The 17007-nt window shown below is 47.8% G+C and overlaps 5 protein-coding genes and 1 non-coding gene across 6 annotated transcripts; all 6 read right to left on the bottom strand.

Moving 5' to 3' along the window:
- Positions 1 to 45: 45 nt before the first annotated feature.
- BKA55DRAFT_597184 (uncharacterized protein) lies at positions 46 to 3443 on the bottom strand (the record flags this gene model as incomplete). Its single annotated transcript, XM_046196042.1, has 4 exons — positions 46 to 169; positions 238 to 2759; positions 2807 to 3281; positions 3334 to 3443. 4 exons carry the CDS (start codon positions 3441 to 3443, stop codon positions 46 to 48), a joined length of 3231 nt encoding a protein of 1076 aa, XP_046045606.1.
- Positions 3444 to 3713: 270 nt separating this feature from the next.
- Positions 3714 to 5362, bottom strand: BKA55DRAFT_678955 (uncharacterized protein; the record flags this gene model as incomplete). Its single annotated transcript, XM_046198156.1, has 6 exons — positions 5099 to 5362; positions 4977 to 5049; positions 4720 to 4928; positions 4532 to 4668; positions 4319 to 4482; positions 3714 to 4256 (listed from the first exon to the last, which is right to left on the bottom strand). Exons 1-6 carry the CDS (start codon positions 5164 to 5166, stop codon positions 3714 to 3716), a joined length of 1194 nt encoding a protein of 397 aa, XP_046045605.1. The 5' UTR covers positions 5167 to 5362.
- A 1572-nt stretch (positions 5363 to 6934) lies between these two features.
- Positions 6935 to 7006, bottom strand: BKA55DRAFT_t236. Its single transcript has one exon. It is a non-coding gene; the product is annotated as a tRNA-Gln (tRNA).
- Positions 7007 to 9865: 2859 nt separating this feature from the next.
- On the bottom strand, positions 9866 to 10936 carry BKA55DRAFT_694234 (Alpha/Beta hydrolase protein; the record flags this gene model as incomplete). The annotated part of the gene is made up of 4 exons (XM_046200017.1): positions 9866 to 9877; positions 9942 to 10016; positions 10066 to 10437; positions 10484 to 10936. 4 exons carry the CDS (start codon positions 10934 to 10936, stop codon positions 9866 to 9868), a joined length of 912 nt encoding a protein of 303 aa, XP_046045604.1.
- Positions 10937 to 12008: 1072 nt separating this feature from the next.
- BKA55DRAFT_543259 (uncharacterized protein) lies at positions 12009 to 12569 on the bottom strand (the record flags this gene model as incomplete). The annotated part of the gene is made up of 1 exon (XM_046190570.1): positions 12009 to 12569. One exon carries the CDS (start codon positions 12567 to 12569, stop codon positions 12009 to 12011), a length of 561 nt encoding a protein of 186 aa, XP_046045603.1.
- Positions 12570 to 15477: 2908 nt separating this feature from the next.
- BKA55DRAFT_741668 (uncharacterized protein) lies at positions 15478 to 16983 on the bottom strand (the record flags this gene model as incomplete). Its single annotated transcript, XM_046201481.1, has 3 exons — positions 16384 to 16983; positions 16062 to 16328; positions 15478 to 16011 (listed from the first exon to the last, which is right to left on the bottom strand). The coding sequence occupies exons 1-3, from the start codon at positions 16585 to 16587 to the stop codon at positions 15478 to 15480; spliced, it is 1005 nt and encodes a 334-aa protein (XP_046045602.1). The 5' UTR covers positions 16588 to 16983.
- Positions 16984 to 17007: the final 24 nt, after the last annotated feature.

Here is a 17007-nt window from a genome sequence, read left to right as displayed (position 1 = left end):
CAGTGTCTGCTAAGTTCATCCATCATCTTCACTCATCCTGTTGAGTTAGTCTTTCTTGTCTGCATGGGACTTCCAGCTCTGATGGCTAAAACTACTCGCCGAGCTAAAACTCGTGATACTTCTTGGACTTCTCGGGCCATTTGCCGGGGCTGGAAATTGCGCGTACGTCCTAGTATGAAAAGTTTCTCTGTTAGCTTCTCTCGATTCCATCAATGAACTCAATATTGCGCTACTAACTTTGGGAGCGAGGGCAACCGGTTATGAGTGACCGCTTCAAGCCATTCAGCGGTCCTTTTTCGCGTGCGCTTTTCTTGCTGCAGTGCTCGAAGACGTTTCCATATCGCATCGTCTCCCAATCTCGTGATAAGGCTTTGCGTCGTCTTGGTCGGATTAAGGTCCAGGTCTGCGAGTTCGATATGTAGCATTACGTCAGTGATGGCATATACGAGTAAAGCTGGGTAGTCGTCCAGAACCTGGGATGCAGCGACAAGTGACTCGCGCGAGACAGAATGTTTTGCAGAACCGGTGATGGAACCTGTATATGAGGATAAAGCTCCTCCAGCCAGCCAGTTCTCAACGACCTCAAAAGACTTCCAGGGGCGCAATGCGTCCAAGCCTTCAAAGGTATGTCTCAACCCACGACTCTTTCGCTGAGCTTCTCCCTTTGGAGGTTCTTCAGTTTTAAAAGAGTTCTCCGAGCATAATGAGGCACTGATTAGACTCGCCATGTTTACTCGTTGTCGAGCAACAACGTATTCAACCAGCTCAGGGATAAACAAGTAGTCGATGCAGGTATTTGCAATGGTGCAATGGCAATCCGCAAGAGGGTTAGCGCTTTCCAAGCCCAAGTTCCGGAATCCTCCTTTGTGTATGAAGAAGTCGTAAACAGACTGGTGAATAACACGCACTACGCGTGCTGAACCCTCTTCATGGTCCAGAGATCCAACGCCAGCATTTATAGATGACACTTCGCCATTCTTGTCCGCTAAGACATCGTGCTGCTTGTTGCTGACCTCCAGCAAACCTCTCGATAAGGTTCTGATCTTCCTTTCAAGCTGATAGTCGTTCTCAGTGTAAGACTCTGATTTTCGCCATTTTGCCAGCGAGGCTGGTTTCGATGGTTGGATAAATGCGAGTATGTGATGCCACTCATCAAGACGCAACGGTCTGTTTGCTGCCAGTACCCATTGAAACATCTTTCCAATTACCAAAGGATCCCCTAATGCGGTGAATGCTAACATCTTTTCATACAACATCTCGAGCTCCGTTGGCATTTCTTCGACGCGTCGGATGAGCCCAGGTAAACTGGTGCCATTATCATAACTGGCTAGAGTTTCATCCACCACCAAGACGACCCAGAGGAAAACCCCTGAGGACATAGTGTGAATCTTTTCCGTGAGCGCTTTCCTCCAGTGTTCTTCAAGTATAGAGATTCGCGCATTGAGTCGCTGCGTGATGTAATTCAGGATATCGTTCTGATTGTACACATCCAAGGCCATCTCCAAACAGCCAGCAACGGCGATATTTGGAAAATGTCTGCAAGATAAGCAGATCCTTGGCCCCTGAAAGTATAGTTGCTGGAGACTCCAGAAGTCAACTTGCTGTCGCTGCATCTCGGTACTTAATTCGTCAAGTGCATCCACAAAGATAAACACTGGTGTACCGAGAGATGCCAGATATTGAAGCGTCTGGGCGAGCAAATTTTGTAAAAGTCTCTCGCTCCATTCTACCGAAGGCAGTATGGTACTATCAATAGTATCCTTAATGCTACAGATCAAGGTCTCTCTCTCCAAGTTCATATGGGTAACCGGGCTGCATATTCTGCTCTGCAACAAAAGTTGGTAAAGCAATGACCGAAACATTCCAGTTAGGCACCGTTGCAGAAGCTCACCGCCAGCATCGACGAAGAAGCTAGCACAGATACCATCTCTTCTTTGAACACATTGTATATGCCGTACAGCCTCTTTCATCAAGGTTGACTTGCCTGCCCCTGGCTTTCCTTTGATGAAGAGTAGACGATGATTTATATCAGTTGTAGTGGTCCAAAGATGGAATGTTCGGTCTCGGAATAGCCAGTGTCCAGTATTTATGGCAGGGGCCAAGATAGACTCGCGTCGAGTATTCATCCCATCGAAGCGCAGTGCTGCAAGAAAATCATCCAGTACTTTCTGGTCCAGGGAATGCGGGGAACCTTCTTCAGGACAGGATCCGTCGTTCTTCCCTGCTTCCCTATTGAGATCCTTAGTAGGCTCCGCAACGAATTGGTTCCGAGTGTGAGCATTATTGATCGCGGTATAGAATGCCTTGATTTCCCCAGCAACTTTGATATAGTTCGGATCCTGAGCACTGCTGAAACGACTCATTTGTTTATGATTGGCCTGCAGAGTCTCTGCATGTTCTCTTGGATCCCCAATCAAAGACGACTCATGAGGCACGACCTTATTTCCTAAGACACCCAGATCAATCCCAGTAAGGCCAAAGCTTTCTTGAAAGGTCTTCACTTGGAAGTCATACTGATGCCATAGTCTGCAGAACGCTTCATGAGCGCGTTCGAGGTCTGTTGTCTTAAGACCAAGGGTGTCCAAGATCGTCGATGTTGTCTGGAACTTCAGACTACTCAGCATCGATCTTGCCCACTCGCCGATAGCTGATAGTTCAGGACTTCCTCGATGGGGCGTACCAAGGAAGATAACAGCCGCAGTTGATTCGATAACACCTTTGTGTGTCAGAGTATCCGAGGTTGACGATAGGGCGAGCATCTAAACAGGTCAACAAGTATACTTTTGGGGATGTAGGAAATGTTCACTTCTTTCACCAGTATTCCACCGAGACTATGAGCGATAAATATCATGGGACGATCTTTCACGTATTCGCGCCCCAGCGAGAACAGAAAGTCCTTCCCATGAGAGAAAATACTGTTTGTGTTAGTCGGGCCCGAGGTAAACTTGGTTATCTTGGTATCATAACCGAATGTCAGAATCCGAGCCTTCTTGCAGATTTGAGGGAGGAAGTCAGCAGGCCAGAAAACAGACAAATCGCCGACGTCTGGGGCTGGGAGATTGTTGCACGTAGATTCGGTGAGGCTACTGTCCTGTCGGCTGTTGCTTGACGAGCTTTTCAAGAACGCCCTGAGATTTTGTCTAAGCTCGAGTCGTTTCGAAGTGCTCGGCTTCGGTGCCTCTTTTTCGGGATGCGCTGGACGTTTATCCACGCCCTCTGGATTTTGTTTGCATCGCCATGTTTTATATGGGTGGCCTTTCAGACCATGAACCATAATAATGCTTGCCGCGTATTCAGTACCGCCGACTATATATTCGCGCTCTTGTAACTTACTCGACTATAGGGGCATCGGTCTCTGGCTCGTATACGATACTGAGCCCGGTCGAAGGTATTGACTCTCGAGAACATTTTTCCCTTATCGAAGAGCTCCCTTGGGCATCCATGATGACCCAAGAGAAGGATGATGAGATGCGGAGTAAGCGTTCTTGGACTTTGAGATGAGGCTGAGAGTTGAGGTCACGTGGTACATTTATGTATTTTCAAGCACCTTGATGAGATTCAATTGGATGATGGAGGTCATCCAATCAGGTTCAGCAGTTCAAACAAGAACTTTGGTTTCGTAAGTGGGAAACCGGAAGCTGATATTTACATTAGGGTTGTATTAGTTGTACTTGGGAAAGTTTATATGTCTAGTTCGTCAATCCATTGACCCATTATACTCCATGATAGACCTTGGTGACAACACCAAGCTCCATCTCGTTCGCAGATTTATCACCATTTTCACTACCGCCATGCGCATTGGCCTCCCCAAAATTGATCCTCTCCAATCCAGTCTGACCCGGCGGTGACGGCGATCGTTTGTCAGGCGATGCTTCCTCAGTAGTGATGTTGACAGTGACCTCATTCTTCTGATAAATCTTCAACGGGATATCCTTCCCGTTAATCTCCTCTTGACTCTCTGAGAAACTCATCCCGGGTTCAATAAAAGTCGTCTTTTTGGGTCGTCTATCCATGCTGCTGAGATTGCCGTATGCTGATCGGAATCGAGATGTTCCTTCACCGGTGCGCTGGTTGGAGGATTTGCCGTACTTGGCGTGGAATGAACCGAGGCGGAAGACGCGTTGGAGGAGGGTCCATGTGAGAGGGAGGTTGGCGGCGATGACGGCGGTTGAGACCTCGCGGATGTACCAGTAGGACCATTCTGTGCCGTAGGGGTCGCCGAGACTGTAGATTTTACTCATTGTTGCTGCGAGGATCTGGAAAGTTAAGTCAGCTTGACAACTCGACGACAGGATGAAGGAAGTAGATGAGAACTTACAGTGAAAATTCCAAGCGCAAAGACACCACAGAGAATGATCTTTCTCTTGAGCGGCAGTTGGGATTGTAAAAAGACAGGCATAGGAAGGATGATGATCATGATGTCCGAAGAGATGTTGACAACGGCGTTGGTGATCATATGGTTGGTTTCAGCTGAACAATTCACTACAACTCCATTAGTCCAAATCCCTGATGTTATTGACGGGTTCCTTACAGTCATCAGGAGGAACCTGCCAGTAGTGATTGAAAGGCCGGCACCAAGCAGCAAACCACAAGATCTGCATGACCACGAATCCAACGACGACATATCCTGCCACCAGCTTGACCAGGAAATTTTGCTTCAAACTCAGTCTAAAAGTTGTTAGTTAAAAGTGGTTGTGTCAGCGATGGTGGACTACTCACGTCAGTCGACCGTACATGAACAGCAGACAGCCCTTGACGCCCCAGAGGGTAATCATCTGCATGTGCTCTGTGACGAGTACCAATTTCGATCCATATTCTCGTAGCTTGATGTCTGCGGGGGTGAGTACGATGTGATCGTCGGGGTTGATGAGGTTGGTGGGCGTTCGCGTGAGGACGCTGACGATTGCCAAGAGAGCCGTATACGTGACCTACAGATGTCAGTCTTGTCAACGAAGTAACATGGAAGAGGTACAAACCATTGTCACAGCCATGAGGTAATCATCTGCCAACATGCGCTTGAATGATCCTAGCAGCATGCGACGAGACGCCCTGTATCAAGTCAGCAAACAATTCTCAAGACGCCTAATCAAGTACTGACATTCGCGCAAACACAACAATGACCGTTAGGCCGTACCACGCCCACATCTCAGCATCAAGTGAAGGCATGGCTGCTGATATAATTCGGATACCAAACTCTCGGTACTGAAAGGGGTCTTCACCCAGATCCAAAAAGCAAAACAGTCAAAATCCGGGGCATCGATCCAAGAAAAAAAAAGTAACAAAAAGAACGACAAGATCTGCAGCGCCAGTCAGGGGTGCAGAACGTCAACAGTTAAAGAACCCTCACAACAGTGATCCAGACCCAAACTGTCAGGGTAGACACGTGGAAAACATGGGACCCTTAATCAGCCCATCCGGTGCATTATCGGAGCTTGCAAATTCACTGGGTGAAATAGAGTTTGCTAGACGTTTTGGGGCTGCGAGTCAACCGGCCACTATTACGAGACTAGTCTTAGGCCCGGCGTTACTGGAAACCACGGACCCACGAACTAGCAGTCGAAGTTCCTTTTTAGAAAGTTTCTGTGGGGACTTGTATCCAAAAATTCGTGATTGATTGATTATCTAGCTGATGATCATATTGCGTAAAGCAATTCTTTCTGCGACGTCGGAAGAGAAACGCCCCAGAAGGCTGAAAATAAATTGGGGGTTTGATCCACTGAATTTCCATCAATCGTCAATCCATCCGATTATTGGTTGATGTTTTGTTATCAGTGACATAAGCCTACTAATTATTTCTTTTCATTATCAGCTCGTGTTAATAGGGGTTAACCGCCCCTCAGACAGTGGCTTTTATTCCGCCATCGCAAGCGATGCCAAAATGAGCATGTCGCCGGTCTTAACAGATGCGAGATAACAAGCTGAGGATGCATGTGATGAACCCCTGGTTCAGGATTATTTAGCCACTTCCCGGCGATGTGGTTCAGATCTGGATGCTACCCCCGTGGCTGTGCGCCCGCAGGATAATCACAAGGATGGAGGTCAATTGAGTTCAACCATCAGATGAGCCCCTGAAAGAGACGCCTTCTGGTTTGATCCGAGATAACGATCTTGTCTTCGGTTCATCTTTTCCGTTCGGCTCCGGTTTGGATCCGGGAAGTGGACATGTAATTGACTCTGATGGGTCAATGTACGGCCGTGCATCGTCAAAGTGTTTTTCGTCATTGGCGAATCTTCGGATATTTGCGCCATTTTCCATCTGATGCTCGTCAATTGTTCCTGTCGATCATTCGTTGAAGAGACACAATGCCAAGGCTTTAAAATCCTTCGACACATGGGAGCCGTCGGGTTTAAGTCATTGTTGTGGCTTGATGGTTGAAACACGAGTCAGGCACAGTCTGATTTGGAGTTACAGGGTAGCACAAAAACAACAACATAAAGCGATTGTAAGGAGTCAAGAAACGATGATGAGACAGGATCAAAAAAGACACGAATATAAGAAATTCAGTAACTTGAATTACGGTAGTTTCTTTCTGCAACGCTCTCACAACTTCAAGATCATTATGGAGTATACCAGTGCCTTCTACTTTATGATACAGTACATGATGTTTGGTACCCGCCCAGTCATGATCAAACCACCCAACGCACCAGGTTACGTGACAGCGCGACCAATGGAACTCCTACTAGCATTTACACAATTGACAATCTGTTTTGCAATACTTCGCCAGTCTTGGAGTCATGGAAGAGGCTGCATGAACTTAGGAATATATGTGGCATGGGCATTCAGAAATTTATTGGTTAATGCAAGATATAGAGACCTGTGACAAATACTTGTAAATATTCTTAAAATGCAAGATATAGTTAGTCTGAATTGATAGTAAGAAAAAGAAAAAAAAAATAGGACGATATACATCTAATTGACGCATGGACAAAAGAAAGGTCTCGGAGGGAGTCGAACCCTCGCTGGCGGAATCAGAATCCGCAGTCATAACCGTTAGACCACGAAACCGTTAATTGATCTGAGCAAAACAATCGGTCACGGCGAATATCAATTTGCCACACACTCCGTGGAAGAACATGAACCGCTCAGCAATGGGCTCATTCATTGCTCATTCATCTCAAGCAGATTATTGACTTTTCAGGAACAAACATTCTTGTGCCTGCCGACGGCGAGATGATGATTATCTAATTCTAGCCGTAATGCATTGATTGTTCGTAAAATTTTTGCGAATATCGTCAATGCTCAATTGGGCTCATCATAAGCCCAATGCATAACCCAAACAACGTTCCTTGGGCAAATGATAATCTTCTCAAGAGTCCAACAATTCTGAAAATTTCATCACATCAAAGCGACAACCCCAGCATAGGCGCCTTGGCACAAATCTGCACTTCCCGACAAGTAGTCAGTGCACCCAAGACGTCGCGTAACTGCAGTTCCATAATTCGAACGAATCATCCGGACTTTAGGTAGTAGCTTACGTGCGGTGAAATATTCCGCTGGTAGACTTGCCCCCCTTGGCTCGTCGTTTCCGAGTCAAGAGTTCTTCCAAGTATCAGCTCGATCAAGAGTAATCCCAAAGACCATGAGGTAGGATTGGCCGAAAGGCGGTAATTGCACTTTCTTATGTCCAGAATTGGCGATGCGGCTTGGAAGCTGCCTTATAAGAAATGGCTTGGTGAAGATGGGGCAGCCCTGATATGTAAAGAAGAAAATGTCGTTGCTGTCCAGATGGTCTGGCAACCAAGGGCTATCGTACAGTTAAAGAAGACTTGACAAGATCACCACTGCAAGGTTGTGGCGGTCTCGAATAGGTAAGTGAGCTGATTTGTTCTCCTGGTTAAGAATATCTCTTAGTGAGTTGAGACTTATAGATTGAGGACTCTGAAAGGGTGAAAGTGGGATGGGATGGAACTGGAATCTGTCGTCATATGGAGTGACTAATCGCGTATGATTCTAAATATATGGGCTGAACCTGTGTGGAAGCAACCTACATGTGTTGTTCTCGGTGATTTGGCAGAGGTATGAGCATAGAGTTACTGGAAGCGTCTGGTCTCTGGTGGTCTATGGTGTAGGTACTTGGGGAGCAATGGTCGTTGATAGAAACCCTTATGGCGAGTTTCTAAACATGGCCTCTGGGGTTGTATATGCAAGTCTTGCCATGTCTTCAGAGGTCCAAAATCGTTTTTGCAAGACATGCTGATCTTCAAGCTGTTCAAACCTATCAACTTGTGCTCATCATCCCCAGAAAAATCTCCATCATCTTAGTTTCCAGCCCGAGTCCAACATCATGTCTACAAGAGCAAGTCAAGTTGGGTCTTAAGGCTCGATGCAGACTCTCAGATGGATCACGGAGTATTGCAAAGAGCTTTTGTTTGGATCTCACTCTCCTTGCAGGCTCAAGCTTCATGTTGCGGTCTGTCAGGTTCTCAAGATTCAGGACACTGTCTCTAATTTCGGACATATCTGCGCATTGTGAGCGAATCATTGTAAAGGCTGCCCGTTTGAGGCCCGAGAGCATGTCCTCGCCTTGAGAGTCTATCAACATTTCAAGATCATCAGTGTTGAGATATAGGTCTCAATAGGCCCTGGATGAATATCCATTTTTGCTTTTTAACAATCAGGCCTTGCCCTCAAGTCGGCAGTAGTTTCGAAGATCTTGGAGACTTTCCTAAGACGAAATTGAAATTTCGTTAGAGCTTCCTCTTCTCGCCAAAGATATTCTATTGTCTTATCGATCAAAGCCTCAGCTTTAAAATGGGAGACTAGATCCATATGAAGTCGCCCGCAGACGTTTTAGAGTCTGATCTTTTCAGATTCCAGTTTCCGACTCAAGCTCTGTTGCTCGCGCTTACACTTGCCCCATCAATACAAAGCGGACAGGCCCTCGATGTATCTCTCTATTTCGACAAGGAGAAGAGCTATGAGTCCGAGGACGATACCAGCGCCTCCAAACCCGGACATGATGAACGAGTGTCATAGGCTAAGAAGCTCTCTGGGGCCAGCTCGTGGAGGCTGCTTACTTTGGAGGATCCAGAGATTTCGAAGACGGAACACCCTGATACGGAACTGGACCAACTATGTTTGGATATCGCGGACGTGGTTAACTGCCTCCCTCGACTAAGCATGGCTATTCCCAACCCGTCACTTACCATCGCTTTATTAAGTCCCATTCGATTGACCCATCGCAGTTTAAGGGAGTCGACACCCAGCATGAACGGTACCACGTGATGGCATTGTTCAGAAGGCCCTTGCAGCCGATATCTGCCGCTATATCGGAAGAGAGGCCCTAGTGCGGCCTGGACATTATGGCATTCGTTGACCTACTTAATCTTCGCATGATAGAGCACCCAAACAGGCAACGCAGCTCGGCGGTACTATAAAACGACATGTAAACAGTTAACTACAGTAAGTGAGGCTCGTTTCTGGCTTCACAAGTAGAGTGAAAATGTTGATTGGACTTTTAGGCCATAGTCAATGAACTAAAGGCAGCTCTGCACTACAGGACCGAACAAGGCAGGAAATTTCGAGTCACAGGCCAGAACATCCATTATAACGATTCTCAAGTGTATAAGAGTCACCAAATGAATTATGCTCAGTATGACTAACCATTGGGTCGGTCCCCAGGGGGTAAGGATACAGAAGACTCTCCTTGAATCTTTAGACAGAGAACCAGCAAGCTGATAAATAGTGCAGGAAAGTTTCCAGCACAGTCACTAGACACAGAAAGGGGATGCCAATATTCAATGCAAAGTATATACAGCTTTTATGTTGATGATATTTACAGTAGATAAATATAGTTCATAGAAGTTTAAATGTCTTCCAGGCCAACCCGTCCGGACTGGTATCTCGGGCATCTTTCCGTACATTTCACGGAGTATCCTTGGGGCTCACTGCATAAGAATGTCAGTTTCTGGTGATCAAGCAAGGCTGGGGCATGACTTACGATAATACCGAACCACTTGAGGTCATTGTCATCGAAATGAGGAACGCCGTGTGTAATACCCTGGCCCAAGAAAGCCTAAACATGTCAGCTCTTATCCTCCAACGCATGAAGTTCTTAGTCTTACCTGGAACTTCTCACCAAAGACCTGGCGAGTAAATGGGCTTGCGGGAGTGTTAGGTGTAGATGACTGAGGGTTGGAAGAGTATCCAAAAACACCAGTCCACTGCTTGATCTCCTCATAGTAGTTCTGGACGTTGAGAGTAGGGTCTGCTGTTCCATGGTAAATTTGGAATTTGGGTCGAGCACCGTTGTAGCCAGGGTACATGTTCTTGACAACGTTGGCCCACTGTGTCTGAGTGTAGATGGACTTTCCTTGGGAGCAGGTTGAGTTCCATGCGGCGGGTTGGTTCTGCTGGCTGACGAAGCAACCGGCGGGAACGCCGGCATAGGCGCTTCCTGCGGCGAAGACGTCGGGGTAGGTAGCAAGCATGACGTTCTGTTTCTGTTAGTCGAGTCTCATTGAGAGGGGGTGGTTCACTTACGGTCATCATGGCACCGGAAGATTCACCAGTGACAAAGACCTTCTTGGCATCACCGTTGTACTCCTTAAGAACAAACTTGGCCATGTTGGCAATAGAAGTACTGCAGCCACCACCTTCGTGCGTCAAGGTCATCTTGGACGAGACATCCCAGCAGTTACCAGGAGTATAAGGAGTCTGAGGGTAGACAACGATGAAACCGTACTTCTCAGCATTGGAAGCCCACTTTGTGCCCTGGTAGTAAGCCTGAGCAGTACCAGTGCAGTAGTGAAGAGCAACGACAACAGCAGGGTTGGACTTCAAGTTCTTAGGCACGTACAAGAACATCTTTGTGCCGGTTGGGTTGCTGCCATAGCTAGTGACTTCTTTGAGTTGACCTCGAGGAACTACTTCAGCACCGTGGACGCTGCTGAAGAGGGCTAGTACCCAAAAGCTGATGATGGAAGTCAACTTCATGATGTAAATGTGTTTAAAGAATGATGTGCCAAGAAGTATGGGGAAACAAAACATGATAGATGGTGCATCAGCCAAGATATATACCCTTTCTAAACTATGTGGAGGTATGGATTCGATCTCATCTCCTGACTTTGCTCCAATGGATCGAACGGACGTGTATCCTCCGCCTGCCGTTGTTTCCAGTAGCGAACGAATCTAGTTTCGAGGATCAACTCCACACCGCACTTTGCCGCCTTGTCCTCAGCCTGGAATGTCAGGGTCATAGTACGGATTCGGCACATGGCTGATATGCCGATGGGCCCTTTTGGCTAAATTCCCCCCGCAATGGATTCATGCAAGAAGGCAAAACTGATCATTTTCCTGATTCTGACGAGGATAAAGTACGAGTTTAGCCTGGGATAATAACCGATCGTGGTGTGTTTCAGTGGGACTTGAAACCTCGAGCCTTTCCGTATTGAGACGCGGAGGAAATTTGAGCGTAGCATTGATGAATGGAGGGCTATTCCACCAATGGGAAGGAAAGGAAGGCTGAGATTCTTAAAACACCAGTTAAATTGCACGGATTCTGTTTATTGTCAATGCGACTATATTGCTTCGTCAGGTCATCGATAGTTTGTATCATGACTTGAACGTGTCATGCCAGGGTGGAAGAAAAGTCTGGACCTTGAAACGGGGTAATAAAACAAACTTATAAAAAGGAGTGCAAAGCTCATGCTCAACTTGCTTAAATAATTATAACTTACCCCCCCTTAATTATACCCCTAGTGGTTTTAATATAATGTTAAACCTCATCAACTTCATCACCAAGTTCAAAAAACAAATGAAAGTGACCGGCGAACTGTCGGCGACCCTCCGCTTCCAAAAATTTATTACCAAGAACAACCACCCGCCGAATAATACACCTTTTGTGCTCTGGTTGGTGGTCAAATAGCATGCGCATGACCATGCGCCCCAGCAAACTCCCCAGAATAGCATAAAAGGCGTTCTGGTGTCGTGTAAAGGTAAGGATAAATTTAATTCCTTGAGCACCCTCAACCTCCGATGGCTCGGCGATCGATCGGTGGATGGCCTCCTAGACCACCAGTTTTGTTTCAAGATTAACGATATAGTCGATCCATACCGTTCGGAGAAGCGTCGGCGAAAGAGACTGCGCTGTTACAGCAGTTTCCCAGCATTTCCAAAGGATTTCTGACATCCTGGACTCCAGTGATGTTCTCCAGATATAATGATAATCGAACTGTCTGTCAAGTTCGCTGACTGCTAACATTCCGCTCCGAGGAGCTGTCTTGACCAGGGCGCAGTGGTTCTTCCAATATGGTATACTGGTCACCTCACAGTAACTTAAGTGATTTGGATTGACGTTCTCCCGTCGGAGATACGTCGCCGCTTCGTCGGTTAGAGGACGTATTTCGGGATTATATTGCCCGTGCTCTATTTGGTAGCGGTCTTCGACAGGTGAATGATGTCCCCGGGGTTGTGTCGGGTGCCGAAGCGCGGCGACCAGTCGGCGACCTCTCTCAAATGCATCAAGATATAATTTATACCTTGCTTCTGTTTGTTCCGGTGTACTAGTATCGGGATCCAATTCAAGCAGAGGATCTGGCGAATCTCCTCTGGGGGTAACTGGGTCCATTGCGGCGAAGGACCGGCGAAGGATCGGCGATAATTGCGTTTTGAGTTATGACAAGGTAATCGGCAAGATAGAAAATCTTTAAGTAAAGGAACGGCAGATAACGGCGACGGAACGGCGACGGAACGGGGATGGACTCGTAGTACGGGTTCGGAGAGCGGTTTGTAATATAGGAAAGCTTAAAGCAAAGAAATGACGGAGAACGGCAAGAGGACGGCGATGGATCGGCGATGAATTGGCGATGGAATCGAGATGGCGCGGGGATTCTTGATAGTAAGAAGTCAATCAACACTGAACGCGTATTTCTTGTTAAAGCTTGAAGACTACAGGAATTGGACGACTAGGCGACAGAGATATGAACTGCTCTTACTTTGAGATATGGCAGTTACTACCTAGATGCTGACTTAACTTACCTGGAAGCTGTAATCCCTCTCCACTACTGGTCGCCTCACCTAATGGAGCTCTATTTGCATTAGCATTATTATTTCACCGTTGTACTTATATTTAAAATTACTAGGCATTGGTGTTTAATTCAAACCTTTAAAGTCCGTCTATCCCCATTCCCCCTCCTATCTTCCCCCTTTACTAATGTTGTTCCAGGATCGCATTGTTGTATCCATACGCGCCCGCTCGCCTTAAACCTCGAACCTCGAACCTCGATCTTGCTCAAAATCCATATTATTTATCGACCAGGTTTCGTCTTGAATGAAGCTATTGTTAACTACCTACGCCAAGTAAGGTCTATGTCTTACACAGTCGAATTCGATTATAACCCAATTCATCCGACCCCTTCCTCCGTCAACCGTATAACCTAATGCCCCGACTACTCTGTGCGATGAACGATGGATTGGATGTGATGGATTGGATGTGATGGATTGGATGTGATGGATTGGATGTGATGGATTGGATGTGATGGATTGGATGTGATGGATGGCATGTATATGGAACATGTGTAAACTTCGTCAAAAAGCTCGGCTATGATTCGTTTCACGTCGTGCTGTCGCGAGAACACACTGAGAGGATTTGGAGCAACATCAAGTGTACCCGTTCTCAGACTGCATGAAGACATGGCATATATAAATTTTGGACATTTTTGTTACATTTCTGTTAAAGCCAAACCTCGTTCTACAGTTCATTCCGGCTTAAAAACATTGGATGGATGTTATTGGCCCATGGGATTCAGGGGTATCAGCACCAATGCGCCTCACGATTAAGAATAAGAATGAACGCCATTTCTTGCTCTTGTGTTTTTCTCCTTCAGTCATCTCTTCATGATATCTGCTTCTGCCGTCCTATTTGACCCTCAGTAGCGTCTTCGCTACACTGCTGCTTTTGACCCAGCTCTCCAAGCCCCCTTTATTTTCATCGATAATTCCGCGACGGCTTCCCTTGAAGGAATCGCGACCGTCTTCACTGGATCTGTACAATTGCGAGCGTCGACTCGGGCGAGTTCACCGCGATCTTAAGACTTGCGGCTCTGCCTGGTGTGAACTGGAGGGACGTCTCCTCTCCGAAAACTTGACGCCTTCTAAGGTATTTGATGTCCCTCGAAGAACTCCGCCAATGCATCGCCACTATAAAGCCACCCTACACTCGTGATTATGACTGCGTTGTCGTTTTTCGAGCTGCTCTTGTTTACCTGTCCGTCGGTGAGGCTCTGGTGGTGTCTTCTGCTAAAGAAGGGGACGTGTGGATCCTTTGCCTCATGGTCTCCCTTTCGAGCTCTTCAACACCGTGGCTAAGGGTTGTGGTGGTCTCTCCTCTATCCACCTGTGCAGTCGTCCACTGTGGCACGCCTGTTGATCCCGGCTAAAAATGAGAATGACTTGGAATCTGGGTCCGATTAGTCCCAGGTGAGTCCCAAGCCTTCTGAGTTGAGTTCGAGGAGTAGAGCGTGACGAGGGAGAAATTGGAGATTGGTAGAATGATGGTAATGGTAGAGGATAGCATGTCCTTGTAGCGATGCTTCGCGGTTGTGTCGGCGGCACCCTCAATTTCCTTTTTGTTGGCCTTTGCTCTCTTGGTTAGTATAATAGTCACGCTTGGAGACTTTGCTCGATCGATCAATCGGTCTGTGATGAATCTCTCAATTGAGATTTTGTCAGGAACTCTACGGTCCGGATCGACCTGAGTAAGAGAACGTATCAAGACCCTTAGCCGAACGCTTGCCGCCGCCGAGGAACATTGGCAGAAGGCGGTTGAGGCCCAAGCTAAACACTACAATGCACGACATACGCTACAAGAGTTCAAAGAAGGGCAATGTGTCGGCGTAGCTACGCGGAATTGGCGCTTTAAAAATAGGAAGCTTGCGCCTCGATTTATAAAAGCCAAGGTCATTGATCGAGTTGGAAAGCAGGCCCATAGAGTGCAATTACCTAAGATCTATAGTAGAGTCCACATCGTCTTCCACGTCTCTATGCTTGAGCCATGGAATGAAGGGCGAGCCATCGGGCAAGGGACGGCGATGCCAGAACTTGAAGATGAACCCAACGAATGGGAGGTGGAAGAAGTTATAGCCTACAAAGAGGAGGGAGAGGGAAAATTCTACCTTATTAATGGAAAGGCTGGCCAGTAGAGTATAACACATGGGAGCCAGAATACTACTTAGAAAATGCACAGTCAATGGTTAAGAAATACCTCAAGGTGGTAAAGAAACAACACAAAAAGTGGGACGACTGAGGTGTCCGCATGGAGAAGGAACGCCCAAGGAACGGGAAATATCTCATTAAAAACTACAAAAAATAAAAACAACCGAAAAACAAAGACCGAGGCGACACGTCGCAGAAGCGAAGGCGCACGAAGAAGCTGCCCAAAGGGCGCGGCAAAGAACACAAAGACAGAAACACACCAAAACTAATGACACCAGCGCCGGACACCCGGCGAACCCACGGAGACAACAACAACAACCGACCTAACCACCACGAAGTTGCTGAACCCGCTTGCTGCGGCGAACACTCAGAGAGCCTTCGCTGCCACGAGAGCCGCGACGGCGACCACTGGGCCTGTCCCCAGGAGGATCCTCGGGAGGCGTAGGGTCGCGAGACTGAGGGCGAGGAGGCATAGGCTCGCGAGATCGAGGTCGAGGAGGAGTTTCTTCCCGCTCAGACTCTTCGTCGAGCCATCGGCGGCGCTTCTGCGGAGTAGCCTGGGCAGCGCCCCGGCGAACCGGACCCTGGCCAAGAGTACGGACAGCGTTGCGAGCCGGCGGATTACCTTCGGCGACGAGTCGGTCCATGTCATCAATGAACTCATCGGGGAGTTCGGTAGGAGGACACTTGGACTTCTTGCGATCGTTCTCGCCGGGGAGCGGCGTACGGTAGGCGTCGGGTAGGCGTTTCAGAACTTCATCGAGGTCACGAGCCTCAATACACTCGCGGGCGTAGGCGGGGGTGCATCGCGCAATGTTCGCCTCGATCTCAGCCTCGGGGACAGCGATAGGACCAGCCTAAAAAAGAAGTTAGAGCCGACACTTCGGCGAAGGGACGGCGATCTCACCTGAGCTCGGTAAAGACACGCAAGAAGCTCTCGAGAAGATGCAAGTTCCTGGACTTGGAGGAGCGGAGCGATGCCAACAGGGTTGGCAGGCGTGACACGACACGGGTTCAAGAAGGCGTCGGCGAGGGAACGGAGAGCGGACGCCGCCTGGGCAACACACTGCATAATTCTCCATTTCTCGAGATTGGACAGCGACCTCTCGGCGTCGAACTCAATGCTCAGGGAATTCCAATAGAACTGAGTAACGCCCAGGAGCTCAGGAGGGATCTAAAAGGTTGTCAGCGAAGGATCGGAGAAGGCTCGCCGCCCAAGAAATACATACAGCAGAACATTTCTTGCGGTCACGCTTGCAAAGGATACAGCAGGACTCCGACTCATCGACGACGCATTGGAGTCGAGCATCGCGATGAGCGGAAAGGACACAGTGAAGGCAGGGAACCTCAGTATCGCCGTGGCGAGCGAAGCCCGCCTCTTCGGAGAACTCGTACTCCTCAAGAGCAGCGAGGACCGCGGTAGCGACGGACATGGTACGGCGAAGGGTCGGCGACCAGAGCAGCGAAAAGACTGGTACCGCAAACGACTTGGAGATATCACGAAGAGAAAAAGGTTGAGGCCACGGGACGAAGCATCGCAGAAGGGTCGGCGATGAGAGAAGAAAAGAAAAACAAATCTGAGAACGAGAAAGATTTTCCGCTAAATACAGGAGCACTAAAACAAATGGCTGCCCAGAGACGCTGATTCATTAACAAACTCCTGGCAGTGCCGACAGCTGGCAGACCGGACTACGACGGTTCCGCGCACACGAACCGCAATTACAGATGAATTCGTTATTAAGAGAATTAATTTAATCATGAAAAGGGATTCAACAGCGAGAGATAATAATTACAGAAGAAGAAAGGAGGATATGGCTATTACATGAGGCTATTTACAGATTCTGGAGACCAGA

This window comes from Fusarium redolens (assembly GCF_020744475.1).
Source record: "Fusarium redolens strain MPI-CAGE-AT-0023 chromosome Unknown BKA55scaffold_15, whole genome shotgun sequence".
NCBI lineage: Eukaryota > Fungi > Ascomycota > Sordariomycetes > Hypocreales > Nectriaceae > Fusarium > Fusarium redolens.
Note: the sequence above shows the minus strand (reverse complement) of the source record. Positions and strands in the feature narration are given on the sequence as shown.